Source organism: Lampris incognitus, chromosome 2, assembly GCF_029633865.1.
Source record: "Lampris incognitus isolate fLamInc1 chromosome 2, fLamInc1.hap2, whole genome shotgun sequence".
In the NCBI taxonomy this organism is placed as follows: domain Eukaryota; kingdom Metazoa; phylum Chordata; class Actinopteri; order Lampriformes; family Lampridae; genus Lampris; species Lampris incognitus.
The window spans coordinates 102,575,338-102,600,178 of record NC_079212.1 but is presented as its reverse complement, the minus strand read 5'-3'; the positions used below and the strand labels follow the sequence as shown (position 1 = coordinate 102,600,178).

Genomic DNA, 24,841 nt, shown 5'->3' with positions numbered 1-24,841 from the left:
AACTTGGCAGAAACCCTTCATGTGCACTCACACACACACACACACACACACACACACACACACACACACACACACAAGAACTAGCTATGCTGTAATGGCTGGTGTTTTTAACATTTATTTTGTCATTTTAAAAACAGTTTGAGGACAATCAAAATATAAATACATTTCCTCTTACACACAAGTCATCCACAGCATCAGAACACACACACACACACACACACACACACACACACACACACACACACACACACACGTTCACTCAGTAACACGCTTACAACACATGCACACACATATCCCCAACTCCTGATTTCAGTGTTTTAGTGTGAAGGTGCAATGACCGGGTGACCACATCAGAAACAGTCATAATCAAACTGCATCACCACCTTTTCACAAACAATGTGCACAAAATACACCATGTTGTCCATCAAAATGCCATCTTTGCATCCATGTCACACTAACACTTCAAGTTTAAATACTTTTCTGTTTTTGGCAAAAGATGCAAAGAGTTGCCCAATTAATTTTGCATCGAAACGCTGATTTGGGATCTGGGTCTTGAGGAAAGTATTTCACCCAATAACCTGACTCCACTCTGACCCCATCTGTCAAAGTACATCAGTCCGTCTGTCTGTCTTCAGTAGAAGAACAGTTGAAGCCATATGAAAATAATTGTGGGGTACTGGTTTCTACTACTCTATGATCAGAATAGTAGAAACATCTGGGTCTCATATGAAGATTCAACACGTGAGTCAGGAATAGAAAAAAACACACACACACATTTTTGTGTAGTGGGGTTATGAGCTTCCTGTTGGCTCGGTTTAAGTCAAAACCCTGTACTTTTTGTTAAGTATTCAGATCTTGTAAAATAATGAGTATGTGGTGACTCAACAGTGAGTCACTACAGGATTAAAACGGGTGTCTAGAATATCCAAAAAGGACCACTGTCTAAAGCTATTGGCGGTGTTACGCTCTTGTGACAATCCCATCCCCCGCCAGTGCAAGGCTGGTAATGTAACACTCCAATAAGAAGATTAGTGTTGTTGTTGGAACCCACACAACAGTCGGCATAGTCACCGAATTGGTTTTAAATACCGGGTGCCTGGAGAGACATTTTCTGAGAACTTAAAAAAAAAGTCCTTTTCCTTGTTATCTTAATTGACCAATCAGCTAATCTACCCAATTAATGTTGGGTGGATTAGCTGTGAGCAAGGCAAAGACCAGAGCCATCTGTCTAAAATAGTTGCACCACCGGAATCACTGGAAGTTCCACAAGTTTCCAGTGTTTAATGACCTTAATGCTGCCAAGCAACAAGTTCAATTCCACCCAGCCTGCAGAGTTAAGGGAAAAAAATCCCTCTAACAGCTGGAAATTAAATCCAACAAAATACAAAAAAAGACAATTGGCAAATGTTAATTTGCCTAGTCTCTCTTTTTCATTATTAATAAAAGAAATAGGTTAGTGATTTCTTAAGAGTAAGCGCTGATTCTTTTTTTCCGGGCAGAATGAAATAGCTCCCTGGAGGTCTTATAAATGCCTCCAGGCTAGCTCATTCCTCCAGTGATGTAATATTTCCAGACAGATGAGCTCTGGCTGAACCTTCTAGGAGCAGTGGACATAAAAGCCGTCTGCATACACTTCCCAGTGTTGCTCTATGCTGAATCAGGAAGCAAACAGGATGTAGAGCGGATGAGTAAGTTTGATGTCTCTTCCCATGTTTTCCCAAGGAGGAGCTGTCGGAGACTGGCAGAACAGTTCTCACATCAACAGTCTTAAGTTGATTCCTAGCAGTGACTACATTTCATTGGCCTCTATAAGAAATTAGGGAGGGAAAACCCTTATGTTTGTAAAATCGCAGCCCCAGAAGTTTCTCTTTAGTGCTCCCCCTCTCTCTGCCCCTGGTCTTTTTCTCTCTCTGTCTGCCGAGTGGAATGGAGAGAGAGGTGGAAGCCGAGATGTCAGATTTCAGCCGCAAGATTCGCAACTCTACTCTCTGTCTGCTCGTCTCTACTTCCACCCTTCCCTCTTTCTACCTATTAAACTCATCCTGTCAGTCTGTGTTTCCGTGTCTGTGTGTGTTGCACCGTTGGGGCCAGCAGGAGGCGCTGTTAGGAGGCCTTGCCCAGCTCTATTTTCTTCTGGATGGCCCTGGCTGAGTGGTAGATGAGTGAGTCGATCAGACCGCCCACTGCAGGACCGGGGGAGAGAACATCACACAAGGACTTTACTAGTGATGTTGGACAATAAAGCCCTGTTTTCTCTGGGCTCCTCAGCTTAGCTAGCGGCAGATAGCATTATAAACTTTACATTTCAGGCACTGCAACAGCACAATAAGTGTCATTCTTAGTTGGAAAAAAAAACTAAATCTAGTGCATTCCACAATGAAATATATAGAAATGGAGATAAAAGAGTTGCAAACACTATAAAGACAACTTACCAATGCATTATCCAATTCATTATTGGATTCATGGTAGCGTGAGGAGACGTGACACCACTTAAATGATTACACGTCTCCTCGTGCTGCCATGAAATAAATTTCTTTAGGAATGCGGTCAACGATTAGAGTCAAACCAGGGAATTTTTTCATTTTTCAGTAGGAGGAATATGTAGGAAGACTGTTGAACAGTCCTTTGAAAAAGTGTGCTTAAAGGATCACGTCGCTTCTTTTGAACCCAGACTCCATTAAAAATGTTATTGGGCATCATGCAAACTTGTTCAGACAAAAACTTAACTGATTGCTACAGCATTGAGAGTCTTACTTTCAAATACCTGAATCTCGTTCCTCTTTGTCAAAACAGTCCAATGGGACAATGGAGCCCCCCATTTTCAAAACGGAGATATACCATGGCTTTTGAAGGCTTAAATGATTGCCTCCCATTTGATGTGTGTTGAAGCCCAACGAAATGGTTCAGCAATGTGTTAAGTTTCTAAATACTGAAGGCTTCAGTGAAACTTTTGTCTGTGGAATCTTTAATGATGCCCAACAACATTTTAATAGTTACAAAAAAGTGAACTTGTTTTTTAAGGGAAAAGCTGAAATAAACAACATAAACATAATCTCCATTGGAAATATATAGAGTGGCCAACGATGTGAAGAGAACCTATTTGTTGTCACGGATCTGTCAACTTGCAAAAGGTTACACTAGACAGGAATATCTGTATTATTCTTTGGTTGAAAAAAAAAAGAAGTAAAATCAGGATGACAGAGAGGAGCAAACAAACATCAGACTGACCTGTAAATACACCTCCTATAATGGCACACACTCCTGTTAAAAAATGTGTGAATGATCTAGAAAGAGGCAGAGAATGAGACAGAGAAAAACAGAAAGGGAGGTAAGTTTCTGTAACTGATTCAGCAAGACAGATTTGAATGTGGACGGCTTGTCTTTTAACACTACGCACAACATTTACAATGCTTTAATACCATGCAGAGTGAAAGGAAAGTATGTTTTTGACCTAATGATTTTGGGCTTTTGTAAAATGGCTATGTGTAGTTTTTCGGCTTTTCTGAAGCAAAGAATGACAAGTTAGTATCAGTAGGGGTTGCACAGCTGTAGTGATTAACTTAAGTAACTATTCAACTATTTTGATTTGTTGTTGGTATGCACATCAGTTGCAACTGATTCCAGTGTTCAGGTAGAAATTGCACAAACCCCAGCAGATAAAAGACTTACAATACCTGCTGTTCTTTGACAGCATTATGTTCCACAATTTCTATGACTTTGTGTTGCCATTTTGCCAGACTAAGTGGCACTTTTCAAAACGGGGAATTCCTTCAATAACTTTTAAACAAAATAATAACCCTATCCCTAACCCTAAACATAATTTTCCCTGAAAACATATCTGTATGGTGCCCCTATTGTCATTTATTCCAACTTTGGCCCGAATGACAATCCCTGAGTCTATTGAAGGCATCGTTGTTTGTCTCTACTGGCGTTGCATAGCTGCTAAGCTATCACAACTTTTACGTTTGTCCAGCACACCCACAGTGCCTACCTCTGTTTTTCTGTAAATTTGACCATCATGGGTGACAACTCGTATAAAACAAAAACACCGGGTAGGCCTTGGTCTCCTATCAGTCCGTTGGCTACTTTCTCATGCCTGGTCACTGAGAACTGGTTGGTTTTTACCACCTGAAAACACACCAAAGAGGAGTACTCATGTGAGGAAAAATGCTGTTCAACAACCAATGACGCAACATATCTCTTGAAATGCTAGCTGTGTTTTTAATTTGGAAATTTAGCATTTTCAAATTTCACATGTCCACATGGTAGTTTCTTAACTGTAAGCCAAAGTCATATATTATACAAAATAAACAGGTATCTTTTTGGAATCAGACCTTAATCAACTTTAAATAAATATTTTATTATTCAATCCACTCACCTCCCCATCTGCTTTCACATAGATGGTAGGGACTATTTTCACAAAATACTGGTACATCATTGATGCTGGGGGGACAATAACAATTGTTAACATTAAATATGCAACGCCATGACCAACCTCGACTGACACTGGCTCAGACCTGACAACAATACACACACTGCACCACTGCAAGGCGCTATTGCCATTGTGCGTCAATTGCTTCTCTTCAACTCGCTGCTTTACTGCTTCCTCTGTCCGGTAATGGAGGCGTGCAAGAAAGACATTTAAGGGTAGCAGCTCTCGAAACGCGCAAGATCTCAACTTTGGAATTGAAATAAAGCCATATTTTCACGAATTAATCAAAGGTAATTCTTCGCCAAATAATTCCGTTGTATTCGGGATAGTCTTGAATCTGGTGGTGCAAACGTGGCGTTTGTTTTGCGTCTCAAGGCCACAGATGTAGGTTACTGCTGCGCTAGCTAGCATGGTAAAGCTAGCTGAGATAACAAAACAAGCGACTTAGCGGAGGGCAAAGTTTACCAGTTGTCCTCGCAGTAGAGAGAAGGGTAGTTTTCTCGAATACGAGTCTCGATATCTTTAAAGAGAAACTCGGCTATACAAATAAAATTGACTTGACATAGAGGCTAGCTGGATATTGGTTACGTTTGCTCCTCCACCGGTCATCGGCATTGTTCCGATAACTCGCTTGTTAACCACTCATCTCATCTGTCTGGCTTTGTCCTCATTCTAATAACTTCATGGTTAGGAAGACGGAGTATCTAACCTAACTTAAAAGTAGTAATTTTGCACAAAACATTGCCAGCTTTAACCTGCAATTCTATGTCGCCTGGTATGACTGAGTGGTCAGTTAGTTTTTAAAAGACACTATACGTATTGTCTTGATCGACTCAAAATCCCCCCCCCCCTTGTCCCCTAGTTCGTGTTTTAACAGCGACGCCAGTAAAGATCGCTGGTTTTCCTTTGCTTGAAATTGGAAATTGCCTACCGAATAACAAAGCGACCATCATTAACTTCTCTGATCAATACTTTGGCATCCTCATTACATGTAATTAGTGTGGAAATAGATTGGTAGTGACGTTCAGCATTTGGTTCATTCTAATTTCACCAACTATGGTGAAATATGATACGTTTGTTAGTATTTGGAGATTTCACTGTAAACCATTTGGACTAATATTTGTTAACTTGTCCAGTTGTCACCCTTTGTGTCTTTCCTCTGTTATTTTTCATCATGGGCACACCTCTTAGAAATTATCTTTTTGCCTCCCAGATGCCCGTGGCAGTAGGCCCGTACGGCCATGGCCAGACCCAGCCAAGCTGTTTTGACCGGGTCAAGATGGGTTTCATGATGGGGTTTGCAGTAGGAATGGCAGCCGGAGCCATGTTTGGGACCTTCTCCTGTCTAAGGTAACTATAGACGCAGCACTATGACAGATTTATCAAACATGGAAAAGCAGTAAGAGAACTAAATGTGAAGAATACCCGCTATAACTATTCAACCAATGACAGGTACTTTAATATCAGGTTACTTCTTTATCAGGAATTAGAATAAAAGGCATACTATTCTTTCTGCTAGCTTTGAAGGAGAAGTAGGCTTGTTAAGGGACAGTTCCTGGTTTAAATCCCCCAACCAGCTGGGGAAAACAGCAAACCAGATTCCTTTCAGCAAGGCACTTAAATGCTTTGGTTGAGCAACTTTGTTGCTAAAAGGAGGTGACTGGTTGTACCTGGTAGTCCCAAGATGTGAATCCGTATAACCTTATGAAATGTGAAACATTTTTGCTGATTGAGAGCATACATAACTATTTAGCTTTCCTTGGATAACTCCTCCCCAGGATCGGTATGCGAGGCCGCGAGCTGATGGGTGGAGTAGGGAAGACAATGATGCAGAGCGGAGGGACGTTTGGTACCTTCATGGCCATTGGCATGGGCATCCGTTGCTAAGGAGAAGCACCTCTGTCTCCACAAAACAATACATCTATGGGACTTTTATAATAAATACCGCTACAATACTCTGTCTATTCAAACATGTCAATCTCAACCCATGGTGCGGCTTTGTCAATAAAACTTCAGATTACAAATGGCAGTTTAGAGTGAATGTATTTTGCTTTCGAATGCTACTGTTGACTTGCTCAGAGTGACCTAGACCTAGAGTCTCGCTAGCCAGACCCTACTTCAAAGAGTCGGGTCTTTGAAGTCACAAATGTGTTGATGATTTGGGGAAGTGAGCATTGGACAAGTCCCCCAACAAAACCCCATCAAAAATCATTGAATTTGTGGTTTTAATTGTAAAGATAAAAGACAACAACCAGGGTTCCACACATCTTAAATGTACGGACTAGTTTTCCACGCATGGAAAACACCTGGAAAATTTGAAAACTTATAAAATGTCCTGGACATAGTAATGAGATCCTGAAAAATTATAAAAGGAAGGTATAAAGTTCATCTGAGATTACATTGCACATTTCTAGCCAGACGCCCCGTTTTCAGTGCCTGTTGATACCCAGCTGTCATCGTTCACTGTTCTGCAGTGCCACATGTGTTTGGACGACAAAACAGGTATTAAACACGTGAAACGAGGCTTTGATCAAGTGTTTGTGCAAAATCAACACATTTTTGCATTGTTAGCCTGTTAGCATGTTCATTTTCTATGTAAAACATGTACAATGCAAAAAATGTGTTGACGGCGTGTTATTTGAGACATCAATTTCATGTAGTTTTGAGCTGTTTGGCCACTTTGTCCAATTTGAATCATTCTTAGGTGACTTGTGAATAACAGCAAACATGTATATGTCACTGAATATGTCCTAGAAAAATCCTGGAAAATTATTTTCTTTGAAGGGTGGGAACCCTGACAACCTATTTAATGGTATCGTAAATGTAGAAGAAATGACTGGGTCCATTAGAGCTAGTGATGCAATAGTTGCTAAATCCATACAGATGAAGGGCCATATTTGAAAAACTAGGCTTTCCCCTTGGCCAGGTGGCATACAGGCAAGGACATTTCAGTCTTACTGACAGAAAATTAAAACATGCCTCAAAGACAGTGTGATCATTTATTTTTGTCTGATTAATGTTGGAAAGTTTAGTGTGTTGCTAGGGGGATGTTGAACTCTAACAGTGGGTTCAGAGAGAGGTTAGGGCAGGACGCGTCTGACCAGATTTGGTCGGTATCAATCAGAACACTACAAGTTTCTCAAATCCATTAGACCAACACACTGTCTTGATCAAGACCAACAAACTATACTGATCAATGCAATGTGCCCAACATTTTCTTAGTATTTTAAATAACTTTTTCAGTTTTACAATACTCTTATTTGCCAAGATTACAATGAAATGTCAAAAAGTTATATCCAGCTTAACTTGAATCAATGTGGGCTAGGGACAAAGGGTCATCCTCTTCCTCTGGGAAAAAAATTGGGTATAGAATGTGTAGGGGCTCTTGACTCAATCAGTAGATACCAATGTTCGCTTTTGAAACATGACACTAAAACCCCATGACTGGTCAACCGAAGGTGCTCTGCGGCTAGCAGTACAAGACTGGCTTTACTAAGCCAGTGCAGAGCGACTGTGAAGCAGGGCGCTGATGAGAAAATAAGCATGTTGTGTGCTCACTTCTTTGGATAAATCAAGTCAGAGTTCATCACTATCAACTGACTTGATCTCTTGGAAATTTGGATTTGCTGTTGAAGTTTTGTGTGGAAAAAAAAATAGTTTGAGTACCTAATGCAATGAAACTTCATTAAGGTGGTTGTTACAGGTCTACTGAAGACTAAAGATGTACAAATTAAAGACATCATCAATACTCCACAGTTTGTAGTATTGGTGACATGGAGTTTTGTAAAGGGCACAGCCACAAAACACAAAATTTGCATTTTTTTCTACTAGTATTAGATTATTCCTATCAACTTGTTTGATAAAATAATGAGAGTCTGTACTAACCTTGTGGTGCTGTGACATCTGTCCCATCCAAAGGGTTTACGATGCCAGGGTAGTCTTTACCAAATGACAGGTGTTTTACGAGATGGGTCATGTTGATCTAGAGGACATATAACACACCAGACCGGATATGGAAAAATGGCAAGTTGAGTAAGAAATTGATGTGTCCAGAGATGACAGACCACTGAATTAGTATGCCTTGACTTTCCAAAATAAGTCTTATCTTCCCTAGATAACAAGATCGGGAATGTTATGTCGGGCGACAGACACAGGAAATTGAGCAAAGACAGGAAAATGAGCAAAGACAGGAAAAGCTTAACTAGTCAAGCAGTCTGTCATCCACCTCCACAATTTGGGATTGGAAATGTGATCTGAAGAAGGTGACAGACAGTTAAGTAAATTAAACATGTACAGTGTGTTAACATGCACTGTGGTAAACTATGATACTGAACACGCAGTGGTCAAATGGCAACATTCTTCTGAAAGTGTTGGAGTGTCTTTGACTAAATAGGGCGATATGTGTGCCAAAGACGCTGCCTTAGCATAATACAGCCAAGTCAAGTTCATTTATAATGCTGTCATTTCAAATAGGTTTGTCAGACACGGCTCTTTGGAAAATAATGACAAAGTAAAAAAAAAAAGGAGATGGTAAAAGTGATAAGTATAAACTCCATATCAAGAATAGTAAAGTTTAACATCTGCTGAAAGCACACACAACAGACGTTGGCTTTATCATCCTCTAGCAAATTACATGAAAAGTGACATTCGGGGTTATGATACCATCAAATTTCTCATCACACAAAAATGATCACAGGGCTCATTCGCCAAAGGTTGGTGGGGTGTTCTGGGGATGATTAGAGGCTGTTTCTTTGGTTCTAGGTTATAACGTTATCTCTGGGGTGTCTAGGAAAGTACTTAATCTATGCATTTGATCATTTTCTGGTCTTGACATTTTGGAAATAGAAAACTGCTTACTCCAAAAACATATGACTGGAAATATCATGTAGCTGTAAGTCAGCTAACTTTACCAATTGCAATATTTGTGGAGAAAAGTCTCAAATTATAAAGGTATGGCAGAGTTGTCATATTATCCAGCTATTATGAAAATGCATTCACTGAACACTTGCATGCTCAAATCCAGTCAAGACATCAAGATCTGGAAGTCTAGTATTTTGAAACTTAAAGAAAATAACATTCATATAGGTTTCGTTTTGTTTTTTTAATCAGGCTACATCCAGTTAAAGAGTCTTACTTACATTGTCGAGGCCAAAACTCTGCAAATCGTGGACTGCAAACCAAAAAAAAAAAGAAATTATATTGTGCTGTATTATGTTGTATTTAGTTATGTATTTTGTTATTGTGAAGCAAATAAAGTCTCAAGAGTTTTGATAATATAACAATATTTCTCTCTGGGCCAGTTATCCAATAAATACAAGTCATTTATTAACTTGCTATCCAATGTGTTCATTAAACCATTAATTTATAGCTGATCACCAATAAAGACTAGGCAAACATTCAGAAGAGATAAGCGCGGTGTGGTCCCTCTGTTGCCAAAGTGTGGTGGTTCTGACCTTTGCTTGTCATGCGGGAACTAAGATTTATTATTCTAAGTGTGAGACATTTTTGAATAAGAGCATTAGCTAAAATATATAAAATATAAAAAGGTTATCCTTGGGATCAACTATAGAGTTGCTGTCACATAACTTTAGGACAGCTTTAATTCTGTCTTTAACCCCTTGTAATAACTTATGGGAAGCACTAGTACATACAAATGAATACTGTTGGTGGCAAGTCCACTTCTCTCAAATATATCAGTCCTTGTCGAGCTCGTGTAAAAGCAGAGAGGGAAACAGAGCAGAGGAGATACAGCTAGGAGAGCTCTGGTGGCCCCAGAGGTGGGGGACCTAAGCAATGAATGTGTATGTACCAAGATAGTGTCAAGTGGTTTAGTGCTGTGTTAAAACCATTCCTACATAATGTCCTTCCAACGGTCTAATGCCACTATGCAAGTGCCCAGTCTAAAAACATTAAGAAAGGTGGACTTACTTTCCACAGCGTGCACTGCAGAAAGAAGAGAGAAGAGTCACCATAATGATACAGGTAGACAAAGAGGCATAAAGGGGGGGGGTGGCGGTGGATACCAGTGGAGGCTGCACTAAGTTAACAAATGCTACGTCGCATAACGGTGATCGTGACATGGATGGGGATGTATGTGGACATAAGTTTATTTTCTTTTTAAAACTACACAATTGTTCAACAATGCTGGGCTGTGATAACAGCCCTTTGTAGATGGGATAAGTAATGCATGAACACACTGGTTACGTGATCTATTAAACTGCACCTTAGTTATTTTCTTGAACGATCCATAAGGCACACGTGTATTTATCACTGGGGGGGGGGGGGACTGGTAATATCTTTTAAACTGAGTTAATTCAATGATTTAAGTCTGCTGCAGAAAAAAAAGATAGTTACAAAGCAAGGGCCCATATGGTAAAAAAAAATTAAAAATCTGGCACTGTTCGAATCAATGGATTTTTTTCATATGGATTTTCACATACTGTTTACAATAAAAAGAAACCATTATGAAATCTCACAGGAGTAATATGTCCCCATCAGTAATAAATACAAATAATTGTATTGATCCTTGATAAAACCACTGAGATGAAATGCAGTAGAAAAAAATAAAACAGGCTTTGTGCTTGTCTGGATCTAAAGAAAGCTAATATACAGTGTGCTATAGAATAAGAGTTGCTCAATTTTGCACAGCGTCAAAGTGCATTTTTAAGAACACTTGTACATCTATTTCTCAAGTTAAAAAAAATACAAGTCCCATCCTCTTGAGAATTTAAAATTGCAGAGGACAATCTTGCACTTTTGACTATTTCATCATATTATGCAGATCCATCCACTATTGAAGTGACAGTTTACAGCTATAAGGTCACATCAAATAGATTAGGGACCACACAAAAGATTGAGGCTTAAAAAAATAAATATTTTTTGTTCAGAAAAAAAAATTGCCATACTGAGTTTAATTGGCTGTATCAGGGGGTCGAATTACAAGAGCACCCTGGGAGTGCACACCTGGGTTGGGTAAATTTTCAGTGTCTTCGTCAACAGCAGCAGGACAGTCTAACCAGCGGGCCACCTAGACAGCCCCCGCCCGTTTTTGTTTTAAAAAAGACAGTTAAGTCGAGACTTGGTGACTGCCTCAAGCCAGATCATTGGCACCAGTGATTCTTTTCTCTCATTTCTGTTAAACCTATTCAACAAAACTAATTTTAAATAGTTTGCATCAATTTGGATCTCATCATTGCAACTCAATTCAGCTGTTGGTTGGGTTGGAAAGCTTTTAGTATGCTTAGTATACTCAGGGCAGAAAATTTACTTTTCTAACCAATAGCCACCACCTTAACTTCCACTGTCCATTTTGACTAATTTACCAGGAAACTGATAAAGGGTATCCAGTGCTCCAGGGTGGTGTGAGAGTATCCAGTGCTCCAGGGTGCAACCATTTTGGTTGCACATGCAACCAAAATTCTGTCAAGTGCAGCTAATAATTTTCATTGGTTGCACCAGTGCACCTGAAATTTAGCAAGTGTGTGTGTGTAGAGCCTTATCTTCCCCACCTGCATTCTGCAAAGACATCCTTCTCTGCCTCTGACCCTAATTTTCTTACCCTCACCATCTCACTCCTCAGGCCTAAGCCTAACCAATCTAACCAACAAAGCTAACAAGTACTAGCCAATCAGTCAGAGTATGGTGGGTCTTAGTGAAATGCGGCTGGGGCAAAAAAAACAACAAAACAAGGCATGTGTGTATGTGTGAGACTACTCTTCCTCGAGGACATCACAACCTTAAAACATACCAGTTATTCCAAATCAGGGATGGGCTACATGATCCAGAAAGGGTCGGAAGGGTTGGTTGGAACAAAGATTTACACCCACACCGGCCCTTTCTGGCTCATGTTGTTTATCCCTGTTCCAAATGAAGAGAACTATGGATTATTTTTCCATCAAGAAAACTGCTGCGGTGCCCGTTTCATCTATTCCTGTCCCTGAAAGGCCCAGCCCAGACCCAACATCATTGGCGGAGGTAACTTTTCCACCTGTGTACCCTATCCCCAGTCCTAAGATACCTAATCGTAATGCTTAAAAATTTATTACTGGGGCGCCAAAAGACACGGTGAAAATTTTTGGGTGCACTTAAATTATGTGCTGGTGCACCTAAATTAAAAAATTAGGCATACCACCAGTGCAACCAATGTAGAAAGTTAGTCTGGAGCCCTGGTATGCTGTATTAGCTCTTGGTAATGTTCCACAGTTACTGATAATACATACATACACAAGGTAGTCCAGAAAGGGCACAAACAAAGATCATAACACAAACTAATTGCTGAGGAAAGGAGAGCAAATGTGTTGGAAAGGGTGAATGAAACCAAGAATACAGTGGAAAAATGTCTCAGGATGAGGAAATTTGCATGAGAAAAAGCGACAGAAGCGAGGACAAGAATGATGTGTGTGATGTTAATCACTTTTTCAAATATCCACTTGTCTAGTTCTGGCTGTTCAGGAAGAAGAACCCCTCTAGACAACATTCCAGCCTCAGTTAATGTCAAGACGGAAAACCCTCCCAAATCCAGCTTTAGTCATTATAGGATTACATCATGGTCTACTACAAGTAGAACAAGTTTCATGTACCCAGGTTGAAGAAAAGCGGTAGATATAAGCTATTTGTGTTAAGGTGGGCACATTATGTTCAACATAACACATTGAAAGACTGGATCACTGCCCAAATTTTAGATACAGTGCATCCGGAAAGTATTCACACCCCTTCACTTTCTGCACATTTTGTTATGTTACAGCCTTATTCCAAAATAGATTAAATTCCTTTTTTTCTCATTAATCTACACACAATACCCCATAATGACAAAGTGAAAAAGGTTTTGTAGAATTTTTTGCAAATTTATTAAAAATGAAAAACTGGAATATTGCATGTACATAAGTATTCACACCCTTTGCTATGACACTCAAAATTGAGCTCAGGTTCATCCCGTTTCCACTGATCATCCTTGAGATGTTTCTACATTTTGATTGAAGTCCACCCATAGTAAATTCAATTGATTGGACATGATTTGGAAAGGCACACACCTGTCTATATAAGGTCCCACAGTTGACAGTGCATGTCAGAGCAGAAACCAAGCCATGAAGTCAAAGGAATTGTCTTTGGACCTCCGAGACAGGATTGTATCGAGGCACAGATCTGGGGAAGGGTACAAAAAAAAGTTCTACAGCTTTGAAGGTCCCGAAGAGCACAGTGGTCTCCATCACTCGTAAATGGAAGAAGTTTGGATCCACCAGGACTCTTCCTAGAGCTGGCCGCCCAGACAAACTGAGCAATCGGGGGAGATGGGCCTTGGTCAGGGAGGTGACCAAGAACCCAATGGTCACTCTGACAGAGCTCCAGCGTTCCTCTGTGGAGATGGGAGAACCTTCCAGAAGGACAACCATCTCTGCAGCACTCCACCAATCAGGCCTTTGTGGTAGAGTGGCCAGATGGAAGCCTTTGCTCAGTAAAAAGCACATAACAGCCCGCTTGGAGTTTGCCAGAAAGCACCTAAAGGACTCTCAGACCATGAGAAACAAGATTCTCTGGTCTGATGAAACCAAGATTGAACTCTTTGGCCTGAATGCCAAACATCACGTCTGGAAGAAACCAGGCACCTCTCATCACCTTGCTAATACCATCCCTACAGTGAAGCATGGTGTTGGCAGCATCATACTGTGGGGATGTTTTTCAGCGGCAGGAACTGGGAGACTAGTCAGGATCGAGGGAAAGATGAATGGAGCAGTGTACAGAGAGATCCTTGATGAAAACCTGCTCCGGGGCGCTCAGGACCTCAGACTGGCGCGAAGGTTTACCTTTCAACATGACAACGACCCTAAGCACACAGCCAAGACAACGAAGGAGTGGCTTCGGGACAAGTCTGTGAATGTCCTTGAGTGGCCCAGCCAGAGCCCAGACTTGAACCCCATTGAACATCTCTGGAAAGACATGAAAATAGCTGTGCAGCGACGCTCCCCATCTATCCTTACAGAGCTCGAGAGGATCTGCAGGGAAGAATGGGAGAAATATCCCAAATATAGGTGTGCCAAGCTTGTAGCTTCATACCCAAGAAGAATTGAGGCTGTAATCGCTGCCAAGGGTGCCTCAACCAAGTACTGAGTAAAGGGTGTGAATACTTATGTATATGCAATATTTCAATTTTTTATTTTTAATAAATTTGCAAAACTTTCTACAAAACCTTTTTTGCTTTGTCATTATGGGGTATTGTATGGAGATTGATGAGAAAAAAAAGGAATTTAATCCATTTTGGAATAAGGCTGTAACATAACAAAATGTGGGGAAAGTGAAGGGGTGTGAATACTTTCTGGATGCACTGTATATTCATCAATTTCACTGTGATGGACTGGTGGCCTGTCCAGGGTGTCTCCCCGCCTGCCGCCCATTAACTACTGGGATAGGCTCCAGCATCCCCACAACCCTGAGCAGGATAAGTGGTTTGGATAATGGATGGTCAATTTCAGAGGATTATTTCTTCAACAAACTGCATGATTATTACTAAAATGATAAGTCTAATTATTTCATTGAAATACATGCCTGATTTTATTTTTTTTTAGCATTTTCCACTCTAGTTGACAGCAATAGTAGAGACAGGAAAGGCAGGGGGAAAGAGAGGGGATGACACACAGCAAAGGGCCTGGGCTGGACTCTAACCCAGGCCGCCACAACAAGGACCCAGCCTTGTTGTACATGCTCTACCAGGTGAGCTACCGGGGCATCCCCACTCCTGATTATTAATCAGGTATGTGTTTTGATGGTATGAGAAATGCATTCCTCAAAATACATTTTAATCATTTAAGTGGACAAAATACAATGTCCCTGTTTTGCTAATGAACCAGTATTCATGGTTTTTACCAAATCTGGAAACTAAAACTGGTATTTGATTATAAAATATTAGTTTTGTGGCCCTGGGTGATTGAATAACAAATTATTAGCTAATGGATTTATAGATTAATAATGGATTATTATTTTTGGTATGCATCTGCAGATGGATGGATGGATGGATGGATGCATGGATTAAATAGAGTTCAAGTCTTACCATGGACATGAGATTGCTGGAAGCTTTTTCCTGGAGCAAAGTGGAAATTTCCTGCCACCTGATAAATGAGAAAGGATGGCAGAGGAGAACAGGGAAAGGGGGATAACATAAAACATGAGGAGTAGAGCAAAGGTTTGGGGAAGAGAAGAGAACAGTGGAAATGAGGAGGGAAGTGAAACAAAGAAAGGGTAGGAGGAGAGGAGAGTTTTATGACGGGATCAAAGAAGAAGGGAGGGGAGGGATAGTATGGTAGAGGACAGGAAGGAGTTGGGAGAACATGGGACATTCATTAACACAAATTCATGGCCTGCAGTTTAAGAAAAGAAAAAAGCCACTTTATTTCATCATTGTACAGGTAGCAATGACATTTTTCTCTGCATTTAACCCATCCTATTGTATAGGAGCAGTGGGCAGCTGCAGCGCCCGGGGACCAACTCCACTTCTTCTGTCCATTGCCTTGGTCAGCACACAGACAGGAGTATTAACCCTAACATGCTTCTTTTTTAAACCGGAGCACCCAGAGGAAACCCATGCAGACAAAGGGAGACCATGCAAACTCCACACAGAAGAAACCTGGGACGGGGTTCGAACCCAGGACCTTCTTGTTGTGAGGCAACAGTGCTAACCACTGGGCTACCGTGTCACAGTTTTAATTGAGGTTTACTACTTCAATTCACAATATTTTACCAAAATTTCCAATATAGTCAAACCCATTAAAGTCAAATTCTGATAACTGGGCTATCCCGGCACCTCAGGTTTTTTTTTAAGAGCCTGACACAACTTGTATATTTTCCTACCAATCCAACCTCCGATAAGTTGAGGTTGGATTAGTTAACTAGATCACTTTGGATCGTCGGTCCAAATGTGTATCTCAATACTGCTTAGCTGGATTTAGTGATGCATGGGTTGACTCAAAGTTCACAAGTGATAAGGAAGGTGTGTTACTTGTTCACAGCAGTCATTCATCTATAGCAAGAGATTTATTTGTAAACCAGTAAAAGTAAGACTGTATTAAAAAAAAATGCCAGGAAAATGGACCCACTCAGAAATAAGAGAGCTTTGTTCAGTTTGCCCAAAAGATGAAATCAACAGGCAGCTGTGTGGTACAGTTATATGAAGACCAACTGAGAACGCCAAAATAATGAATAAATAAATAAATGACGTATAAGGTTGGAGTTATGGATGCCATAAGATATCAAAAGGCATCCTATATGAATGGGGAACGAGACAGAAGACACTTTGTCATTTATGAGACATACGGAGCTAACGTCATGTGCAGCTCTCGTCAGCTGGCTGGCTGTGTATTGAGTCACGTACACACTCTCAGACAGAGACTAGAGGGACTGTGGGTGGGTTGTAGGATTAAAAAGGGCTGTATTAGGCTACTCCCATGATTTTCTGCTTGCGATTATCTGAAAACTTTCTAAACAGGTACACATAGTAAAAAAAAACTGATTAAAAGAACAATGTAGCCTATGTAAAAAGGCTACTTAATAAATATTTTACATTTATAATGAAAATATCTCTCGTAATGTTTTTTAAAAATATAAATGTGCAGTAGCCATACCTTGACTAAAAACAACCTATAGGTTAACTCAAGGCCCATCCCCATGACTACCAAACAACCAAACCTTTAAACAACATCTGTTAACTTGAGGCTCCTTAGGTCGCGAACCACCTAAGCGGGTTCGACTGTATGTAGCAAATGTGTCCACTGTCACCAGCAACTGTTCCAGAAGGACAAGAAACATTATTTGTGTACCGCTTTTATCAACATTTATAAAATGTTCAACTGTAACAGACACTACGTGAAATAGCAGCGTGGGTCATATGCCAAAATTTCAGTCGGCCTATGAGCAAGCTCTCATTTACATGAATGAATGTGCAGTCACACACAGTGAAACATTCATTTCTTATTTTAAAAACCTGGTCCAAGTGGTCACGATAACCTGCAGCATTTAGTGTATTGTACAATAGTATAATTAGAAATATACCTTGTTGACCTCCAGGAACCCATAAACCTGACAGCCTTCATTCTTCTGCTCCTGCATCTTCTGTGTAAAGCCTTCTCTCTTACACTGTTCAATGGTGTCAGCATTCTTGAATGCCCAGCCTCGTCTGCGATACGCTTCCCGCACGTCATCACAGCTGTTACAACACCTGGAGAAACACGCACACACAAAGAAATGCATCCATCAAGACATAACACACAGAAACACAGAAAATGGGAGTTAGACCCTTTTCTGTGGTTGATATTTTGGCGACAGTAAGTCTGCTGAGTTATAGTGTTGGCGTGTATCACACATACACCTCCAGTACACAAAGACAGATAAGAGTATAGTTCCCTGGTTGAAATGTTTTATGTGTAATTTGCCACCTGCATGTCATTATAGCTATGGCAGTGCCTGTAAACATGCGCGCACACACACACACACACACACACACACCCACACACACGCACGCGCGCGCGCACACACACACACACACACACACACAGTTGTGTTTCACTATCCTTGTGCGGACCCCTCACTGACTACATTCATTTCCTAGCCCTTAACCCTAACCTTACCCACGCAAACTACATGCCTAACCCTAACCCTTACCCTAACCGTAACTCTAAAACCAACTCCTAACCCTAAAATAGACCCTTTTCCTTGTGTGGACCTCTGAAATGTCTGCACAAGGTACGTGCCGTCAGGTTTTGCTATCCTTGTGTGGACATTTGGTCTGCACAAGATAGCTAAACATGTGTACACACACACACACACACACACACACACACACACACACACACACACACACACACACACACACACACACACAGAGCAGTAAATAGGTTGAATAAGAGGTTATGAGGTTAGGACAGTTTGTTGTATAATAATGAATGAATGACAGATAGATAGATAGACAAGTGTCCCCTACTTGAGGTCATCAGTCTCAGCTCCATAGCAGCTCTCACATCTGTCTGGGTCCAACTTACTGGGATCAAACACTTCACCATCATCATTCTTACCAAGTTCTATAAAGAAAATATCATCACCATCATCATCAACACTATCACTAAGTGCTGTGCAGAAGTTATAATAAGGCAGTGCTATTCAGACTGCAGCTCTTTGATGACTATATTGCTGCTCTTTTAAGTCTCCAATTTTGCATTTCCTAATGCTTTTTTTTTTACGTTATTTTCCAATATTCAAGTTTTTTTTTGGAACAGGTATACAGGACACATGAACAACAAAATAAAAATAGAAGAAAAAAAAACAAAACAAGTAGGAAACCCCCCCCCCCAAGGCTCAAGAAAAAAAGGACTATGCAGGGAGTTCTTATTCCAATTCCACATAATAACTGTTTTTGAAGACAATATAAAGTTGTACACATATATCTATAAATACTGTTGTTACAACCAGGTAAAAAAGTGCATTCAATAAAAGGGAGAACCTTCAATAAAGTACATGAAAGGACTCCAGGTCAAAGTAAAGTTTTTGCGGGGTTTACACATTTTATATCGGAGCTTTTCTAAAGGTAGAAAGGACAGCACCTCCCTTAACCACTGCAAAAATGATGGAGCTTTATTCGACTTCCTGATGCTTTTTAACCTAATGTTTCGCTAGATAATATCTGAGACACTTGCAGCAGTAACTCTTCTTCTGACGAATTTGCAGCAGACTAGATGCAGCAAAGGCATATTGTTGCCCTCCATAGGTGATTTGTAGAACTCAACTGAATGAGCTGAATCTCTATGTAAGAGTCCAGTGCAATGGAGAAAATAACAGTTCTTGTTTCACAATGTCCTGCGCTGAGTATTGATTTCAATGAATAATCTGTAACTCCAATTTCGGACAGCTCTTCTTGCATGAGTCTTCTCTCTGTGTGATAGTTTGTGCATTCCATCAAAGCGTGATTCAGTTCCCAGTAGTAACGTTAATAATCCAATTTCCCAATAAGAAATACCTATGACCCTATGAAGGTCGGGGGGGAGGGAGGAGGCATATTTTTGTAATGTGACCCTTTCCAAAAAAAAAAATGTCGATGTGGCTTCTGAGTTGGCCAAATCTGAGTACCACTGCAATAAGGATACCATCAAGGTTGGATCATCACTTTTTTCCCCTGATGTAGCCGTCTCAACACATGCTTTCGTCACTTTCAGGACAGACTACTGTCCACACTCTTGTGTGATCTCCAATCTACTCTCACCGGCAACAAAATATTCAAATTTCAGTCTTAACGCACACCAGGTCCTGGCAGCATATCTCTTCCAACTCATAAAAACCTCCACTGGCTCCCCATTTAATCCAGAATAAATGCCAAGATCTTGCTATCAGCCTACAAGGCTAAGGCTCTAAATGGCCTGGCCACACCATACATTGAAGCTCTTTTACATATGTAAACCCTTTCCTGCTCTATACTCCCTTGAGGCCCACCCTATTCTCACCATTTTAAGGACCAACTGTCACACTTTTAGTGATGGGGCTTTCTGTGTTTCCACCCCTAGATTGTGGAACAAACTGCCCCGCTCTCTAAAGACGGCTAATGGTTTTAAATAAGAACTAAAACTGACCTTTCAACCTCTCTTATTCCTAATGTTGTCATTTATGTTGTTTTAACTTGTCATTTAATTTTCTGTTATATCGTTTTTACTTAATGCCTTATATTTCAAGTTTCTTTTGTTGCTTCCTTCTCCTTTTGATTTTGTGTTACTATACTTTTACTCGAAAAGTGTTCATATATATATATATATATATATATATATATATGGCTACCATGTTTCTCTGCTTCAGAGGTGACAGGTTTGAAGTCCTTGTCCAGCCTCTGTTTAAACAGGTTGTGCTCGACATCCAACTGCTGCTCTCCAGCCACGTCCATGGCATCGATACTCAAATCTGAAAAAGAAAGAAACATTATCAAATTATAAATGTCACTTTAGACCGATAATGAGGTTGGCTTTGTTTTTTCCGAGAAAAACTAAAGGGAAGGAATAAAGAAAATAACTGAGTGAACATATTTAAGTTGGACCAGGTTAGAATCCTCACAAAGTGTCTTTACTGAGAGAGAATCCATGAGAGCAAAATATTTTTTTTTCTGATGGAGGAAGAGAAAGCATTATCTACTAACTGTAATGAACCAAACAAGAGACTGAAAAATTGAGTTTATAAATTGTTAAATTTTTTCCACCAGTTACTTAAAATGAAAAGAAATATTGACAAAAATCTATCAGAAATCAGCATTGTGACATGAGACAGTCAGCAGTATCTCACGGGCCCTACTTACAGGCACAGGGCATGTGAGGGAAGATGACATCGATGTTGATTTTGAGTTTGTCTCCACGCGATGTGTCAACATACAGCTCTGGATGGACCTGGTAAGACAACAAATCAATAAGCTGATCAGGTCTGAGAAGTGGATGATGGCTATTTGCTTGACTGCACTGTGAATATGTAAATAAGCTTCCAATAGTAAGGAGGTCAAGGGTCAGGACCCAGGGGGCCCTTACGGTAAATGGTCACATGGTATTGAGGAAACTCACCTCTTTAGTAAGATAGTACTGCAGCTCAGAGAAGAAAAGGATTAACATGATCAGACCACTGATGAGGGTCACTGCAAAGAAAGGGAGCGAGAAACAAAAAGAATGGAGAAGAAAGCAAAGGGTTGAAAGAATGTGAAATGAAAATAAAGAGTAATTGCAAGGGAAGGGAAAGAAAAGGATGAAAGAAAGCAAGAGTGGAATGGAGAGAGGTCAAGATGAACAGAGAGATGGAGTGCAACAAAGTTTTGAATAACAGAAAGAGGAAAAATAGTTATGACTTCATCACAATCCTGGGCAGATCTCCACTGTAATACAGTAGGCTGCTGTTTCATCCACTACCTGCTTCATATTCTAAAAACATTTCATCAGCCACCTCCAATTTTCAGAATATTATGACTCCTGGCTGCTTTCCTGTCAAAAGGACTAGTAGCATAGATAAAACAGCGACTCAACAAATCTTTGATTTTTGAAATGAAGTAACAAAAATGAAAACAACCACTACTGATAGTGATGGCCCACAGAGGCACTCAACTCAGGGACCACTAACCAAATTCAGCATGCTATAATTATGCCAGGTATCATTGTCAATCACATTTCCATTACCTACAAATGGGCTAAAATAATTTTTTAAAACGATAGATAATTTGCAGGGACAGACAAGATGTCAATAGCAGTGTGGTGACACAGATGACACCGTGACTATGTTGTGAGAGAAACTAGGAAGTGATTATAGGAAAATGATTTTACTTGTGCATTATCATGGAGCACTAAAGTGTCTGCACCTTTCTGTGAATATTCTTTTCAGAACAGATATTTAATAATTGTGCTTGAACGTTAATCCTGATGAAATCCTTTCCACTGCGGTCTATTAAAACTTGGGAAATAATGTGTTCCTTTTGTTTTCCCGTCAGTAACACGATCAACTAAAATGAGATATGTGGCTTTATTATTTTTCAATGAGCTCATGCATCGAGTTGAGGCAAAGAAACAGTAAAAATGTCAATATAGTCAAAGGTTGTTCATAATTTGACAGCTGAAGCATAAATTAAGCATCATGCAGTGGAAGTGATGGTGGCAATGATAACTTTGATAATTACAATTAAACACATTGTAGGCCTACATGATTTAGGTTGTAATACTGAAGGTAGTAATTGCACCTAGTTACCTGACTGCTCTTGAACTTTTACATTTTTAGCAACTTTTACATTTAGGTACAAATGTACTCCCAGTTTAGCCACCATTTGTTTGGTGGCTTCTACTGAATAAGTATATCCCGGGAGTCTCCTCTAAGGGATCCCACACATTTTACATTTCACAATTTCAGGCCTTTTCCAGGTATACTGGAGTTTACTAAGTTTCTGCGCAGTGTGGTAATAACGCCTGGACAAAACACCAGTCAGCTGGGCCATATAAATCCACAGCCTAACCACAGCAATCTCAAAAACATAACAATAGTCCCAATCAACATTTCCATAAAACATATTAACATGTTAACGTCAGGACAAATCAACAATGTTTTCAATACTTCTAAATATTGTTTTGTGTATTTTCAAGACCAGAATATCAACAAGTTTATCAGTCCTGCTTTTTGGTATTTTCTGGACCTTGCTATTTGGATGTGATGATTTCCAATCGCTGACAACTAGACTGGTCAGAGAAACAGCTCAGGGACGGCTGACTATCATTTGCGACACCTTACTATTTGCAAAGTCTGTTGAAAGTTTAGAGCTTTCACAGCACATTGTGGGACACGTTCCAACTTAGCACGCAAAGCAAAATGCTAATCTATGCTGGGAAACGAGACAAAGGCAAACAAGCCAGTTGGTTTAATAAAAAACTGAGTCTTGTTTCGGGGTGACGACGTGACAGAAACAATGAATGCAACTTCGCTGTGACATGTTTTGCATTAAAAACACACACACACACAAGGCTAACCCGTTAGCTTCGCTGTTATAGCTTTTAGTGGACGTCTATGAATGGGTGGTCTTGACCTCCCTATCCACGCCGCTCTCGTGCCTGCTGAAAACTAGCTTACTTACCCGTTGCCCCGCCCCATGTTTTGACTCTGAAATCCTCTAGGGTTTTGGGGTATGCATCAAAGTGTTTTAGTTTATTCAACGTGTCCATTTTCACCGTGAAAGTATAATATGCTGCCGAGAAATCCAACAACACATCAGTCCTCCTCTTTGGCACTACTTTCGCTTCCGGGACGCACGGGCAGGCGTGCTGGTCCAATCAGCGTCGACCGCGTAACAGAACTTTGAGCTGGCGTTTTGATTGGCTGGTAAGAGAAACGCAATTTCAACGAGGTACTGCCTTTATAATTAGACCCCATGCAATCAAGCAGTCTTATTTGTGTAGAAAGTGCGCACCAGCACATTAAAAACCCCAGTCCCATCAAATGCGAAAGAGCTACATTGTGAAAGAATGATATATAGCCCCGTGGTGACCCCTAACTCCACAGCCCCGATGATAATTCTCTCAATCCAGGTTTTGTACTGCAATTCACCCAAGTAGGAGCAAAAACGAGAAAAATCCAGAGGTGGTGGTGGGGGGGATATCTCGAGTGGACAAGGAAGATGTTTTTTCTTTTCATTTCCAGAGCACGTTTTATAATCAAGGATGTGAAATCTAGGGTACGAAATGCTAATTCGTAACGTTTGTGCGCACTCGCGTATTGTGCGTAGCTCTTACGCAGGAAACGCTACTAGGTCTATATCTAGAAAGTTAAATGGGGCATATTGTACTCACGACTGCAACACTTAGCATGCAAATAAAAGCGTGCACATAATTTTGAAATACAAGAAAAATAAAAATAGTCATTACACTAGCCATTGGCGTGTTTGCGTTTATGAATTGTTTTTTTATGTGTCATTATGGATAGGGATTCGTTTGTTACCAGTTACTACGTTAGTATGAGGAGGTACAGTTATCAAGAGGCACGAAAAGTTGGCACTATGTTTTCCCAGCTGACTGCAGCTGCACTGGGCTGGTCCATTTGATGTTTTTCCCCCCCAATTTTATTTTCAAATTTGATCAATTAACTTGATGGTTTTACATCAAACCATGCAAGTTAGATGTGGTAAGAGTATATCTGCACCCTTCCCAGTGACCAGTGGGGTCCGACAAGGTGGAATACTGTTGCCTGTTCTCTTCAGTGTGTGTATATGGATGATCTTTCCAAAAACCCAAGAGTGTAAGACTGGCCGTACAGTGGGGGATAGTCTTATTAAGCATCTGATGTACGCTGATGACTTAGTCATACTGTCCCCTTATATTGCTGGCTTACAGCAACTGCTCAGAGTCTGCTCAAGTTATGGTGTGCAGCATGACATTAAATTTAACTCTAAAAAGAGTGTTGTCATGATTGCTAAAACCAATGAGAATCAGTAGCAAATTTTTTCCTTCATTCTTCTTGGCAGACCACCAAGCACTACATGTGGTGAACAAAGTAAGATATTTGGGTCACATCATCAGGGATGATTTATGTGATGATGATGATGTGCAGCGCCAGTGTTGCAAACTGTGTGCACAAGCCAATATGCTGGCACGTAAATTTCATATTTGTACAGATGATGTTAAAACTGCTCTTTTTAGGGCCTGCTGTACTCCTCTCTATACTGCCCACTTGTGGTGCACTTGTAGTAAAGCAAAAATGAAAAAGCAGCAGGTGGCATATAACGATGCATTCAGAATCTTGCTCAAGCTTCCAAGATGGACAAGAGCAAGTCATATGTTTGTGACGTGTAATGTTTTCATGCTGTGTTGAGGAGTTTTATGTACAAATTTATCTGTCGATTAATTGATTCTAAGAATGTAATTACAATGCTGTTAACTGAGCCTA

General features: G+C 40.3%; 2 protein-coding genes across 2 annotated transcripts; one reads left to right on the top strand and one right to left on the bottom strand.

Moving 5' to 3' along the window:
- Positions 1 to 98: 98 nt before the first annotated feature.
- Positions 99 to 23,199, bottom strand: ergic3 (ERGIC and golgi 3). Its single transcript, XM_056273249.1, has 13 exons — positions 23,037 to 23,199; positions 20,998 to 21,068; positions 20,742 to 20,829; positions 20,234 to 20,353; positions 18,396 to 18,492; positions 17,468 to 17,633; positions 15,474 to 15,531; positions 9,571 to 9,602; positions 8,318 to 8,414; positions 4,379 to 4,443; positions 3,992 to 4,128; positions 3,229 to 3,284; positions 99 to 2,183 (listed from the first exon to the last, which is right to left on the bottom strand). Exons 1-13 carry the CDS (start codon positions 23,122 to 23,124, stop codon positions 2,104 to 2,106), a joined length of 1,155 nt encoding a protein of 384 aa, XP_056129224.1. The 5' UTR covers positions 23,125 to 23,199; the 3' UTR covers positions 99 to 2,103.
- On the top strand, positions 4,582 to 6,461 carry romo1 (reactive oxygen species modulator 1). Its single transcript, XM_056273250.1, has 3 exons — positions 4,582 to 4,722; positions 5,646 to 5,782; positions 6,211 to 6,461. Exons 2-3 carry the CDS (start codon positions 5,646 to 5,648, stop codon positions 6,317 to 6,319), a joined length of 246 nt encoding a protein of 81 aa, XP_056129225.1. The 5' UTR covers positions 4,582 to 4,722; the 3' UTR covers positions 6,320 to 6,461.
- Positions 23,200 to 24,841: the final 1,642 nt, after the last annotated feature.

Bases quoted from the DNA above. Each gene is read 5' to 3' on its own strand.
- romo1 (XM_056273250.1), top strand. From the start codon at position 5,646: ATGCCCGTGGCAGTAGGCCCGTACGGCCATGGCCAGACCCAGCCAAGC. The intron at 5,783-6,210 runs GTAACTATAGAC...ACTCCTCCCCAG, and splicing joins GGGACCTTCTCCTGTCTAAG to GATCGGTATGCGAGGCCGCG.
- ergic3 (XM_056273249.1), bottom strand. From the start codon at position 23,124: ATGGACACGTTGAATAAACTAAAACACTTTGATGCATACCCCAAAACC. The intron at 21,069-23,036 runs GTAAGTAAGCTA...CTTTCTTTGCAG, and splicing joins AACATGGGGCGGGGCAACGG to TGACCCTCATCAGTGGTCTG. The intron at 4,444-8,317 runs GTTAGTACAGAC...TTGTCCCCCCAG, and splicing joins AGATGTCACAGCACCACAAG to CATCAATGATGTACCAGTAT.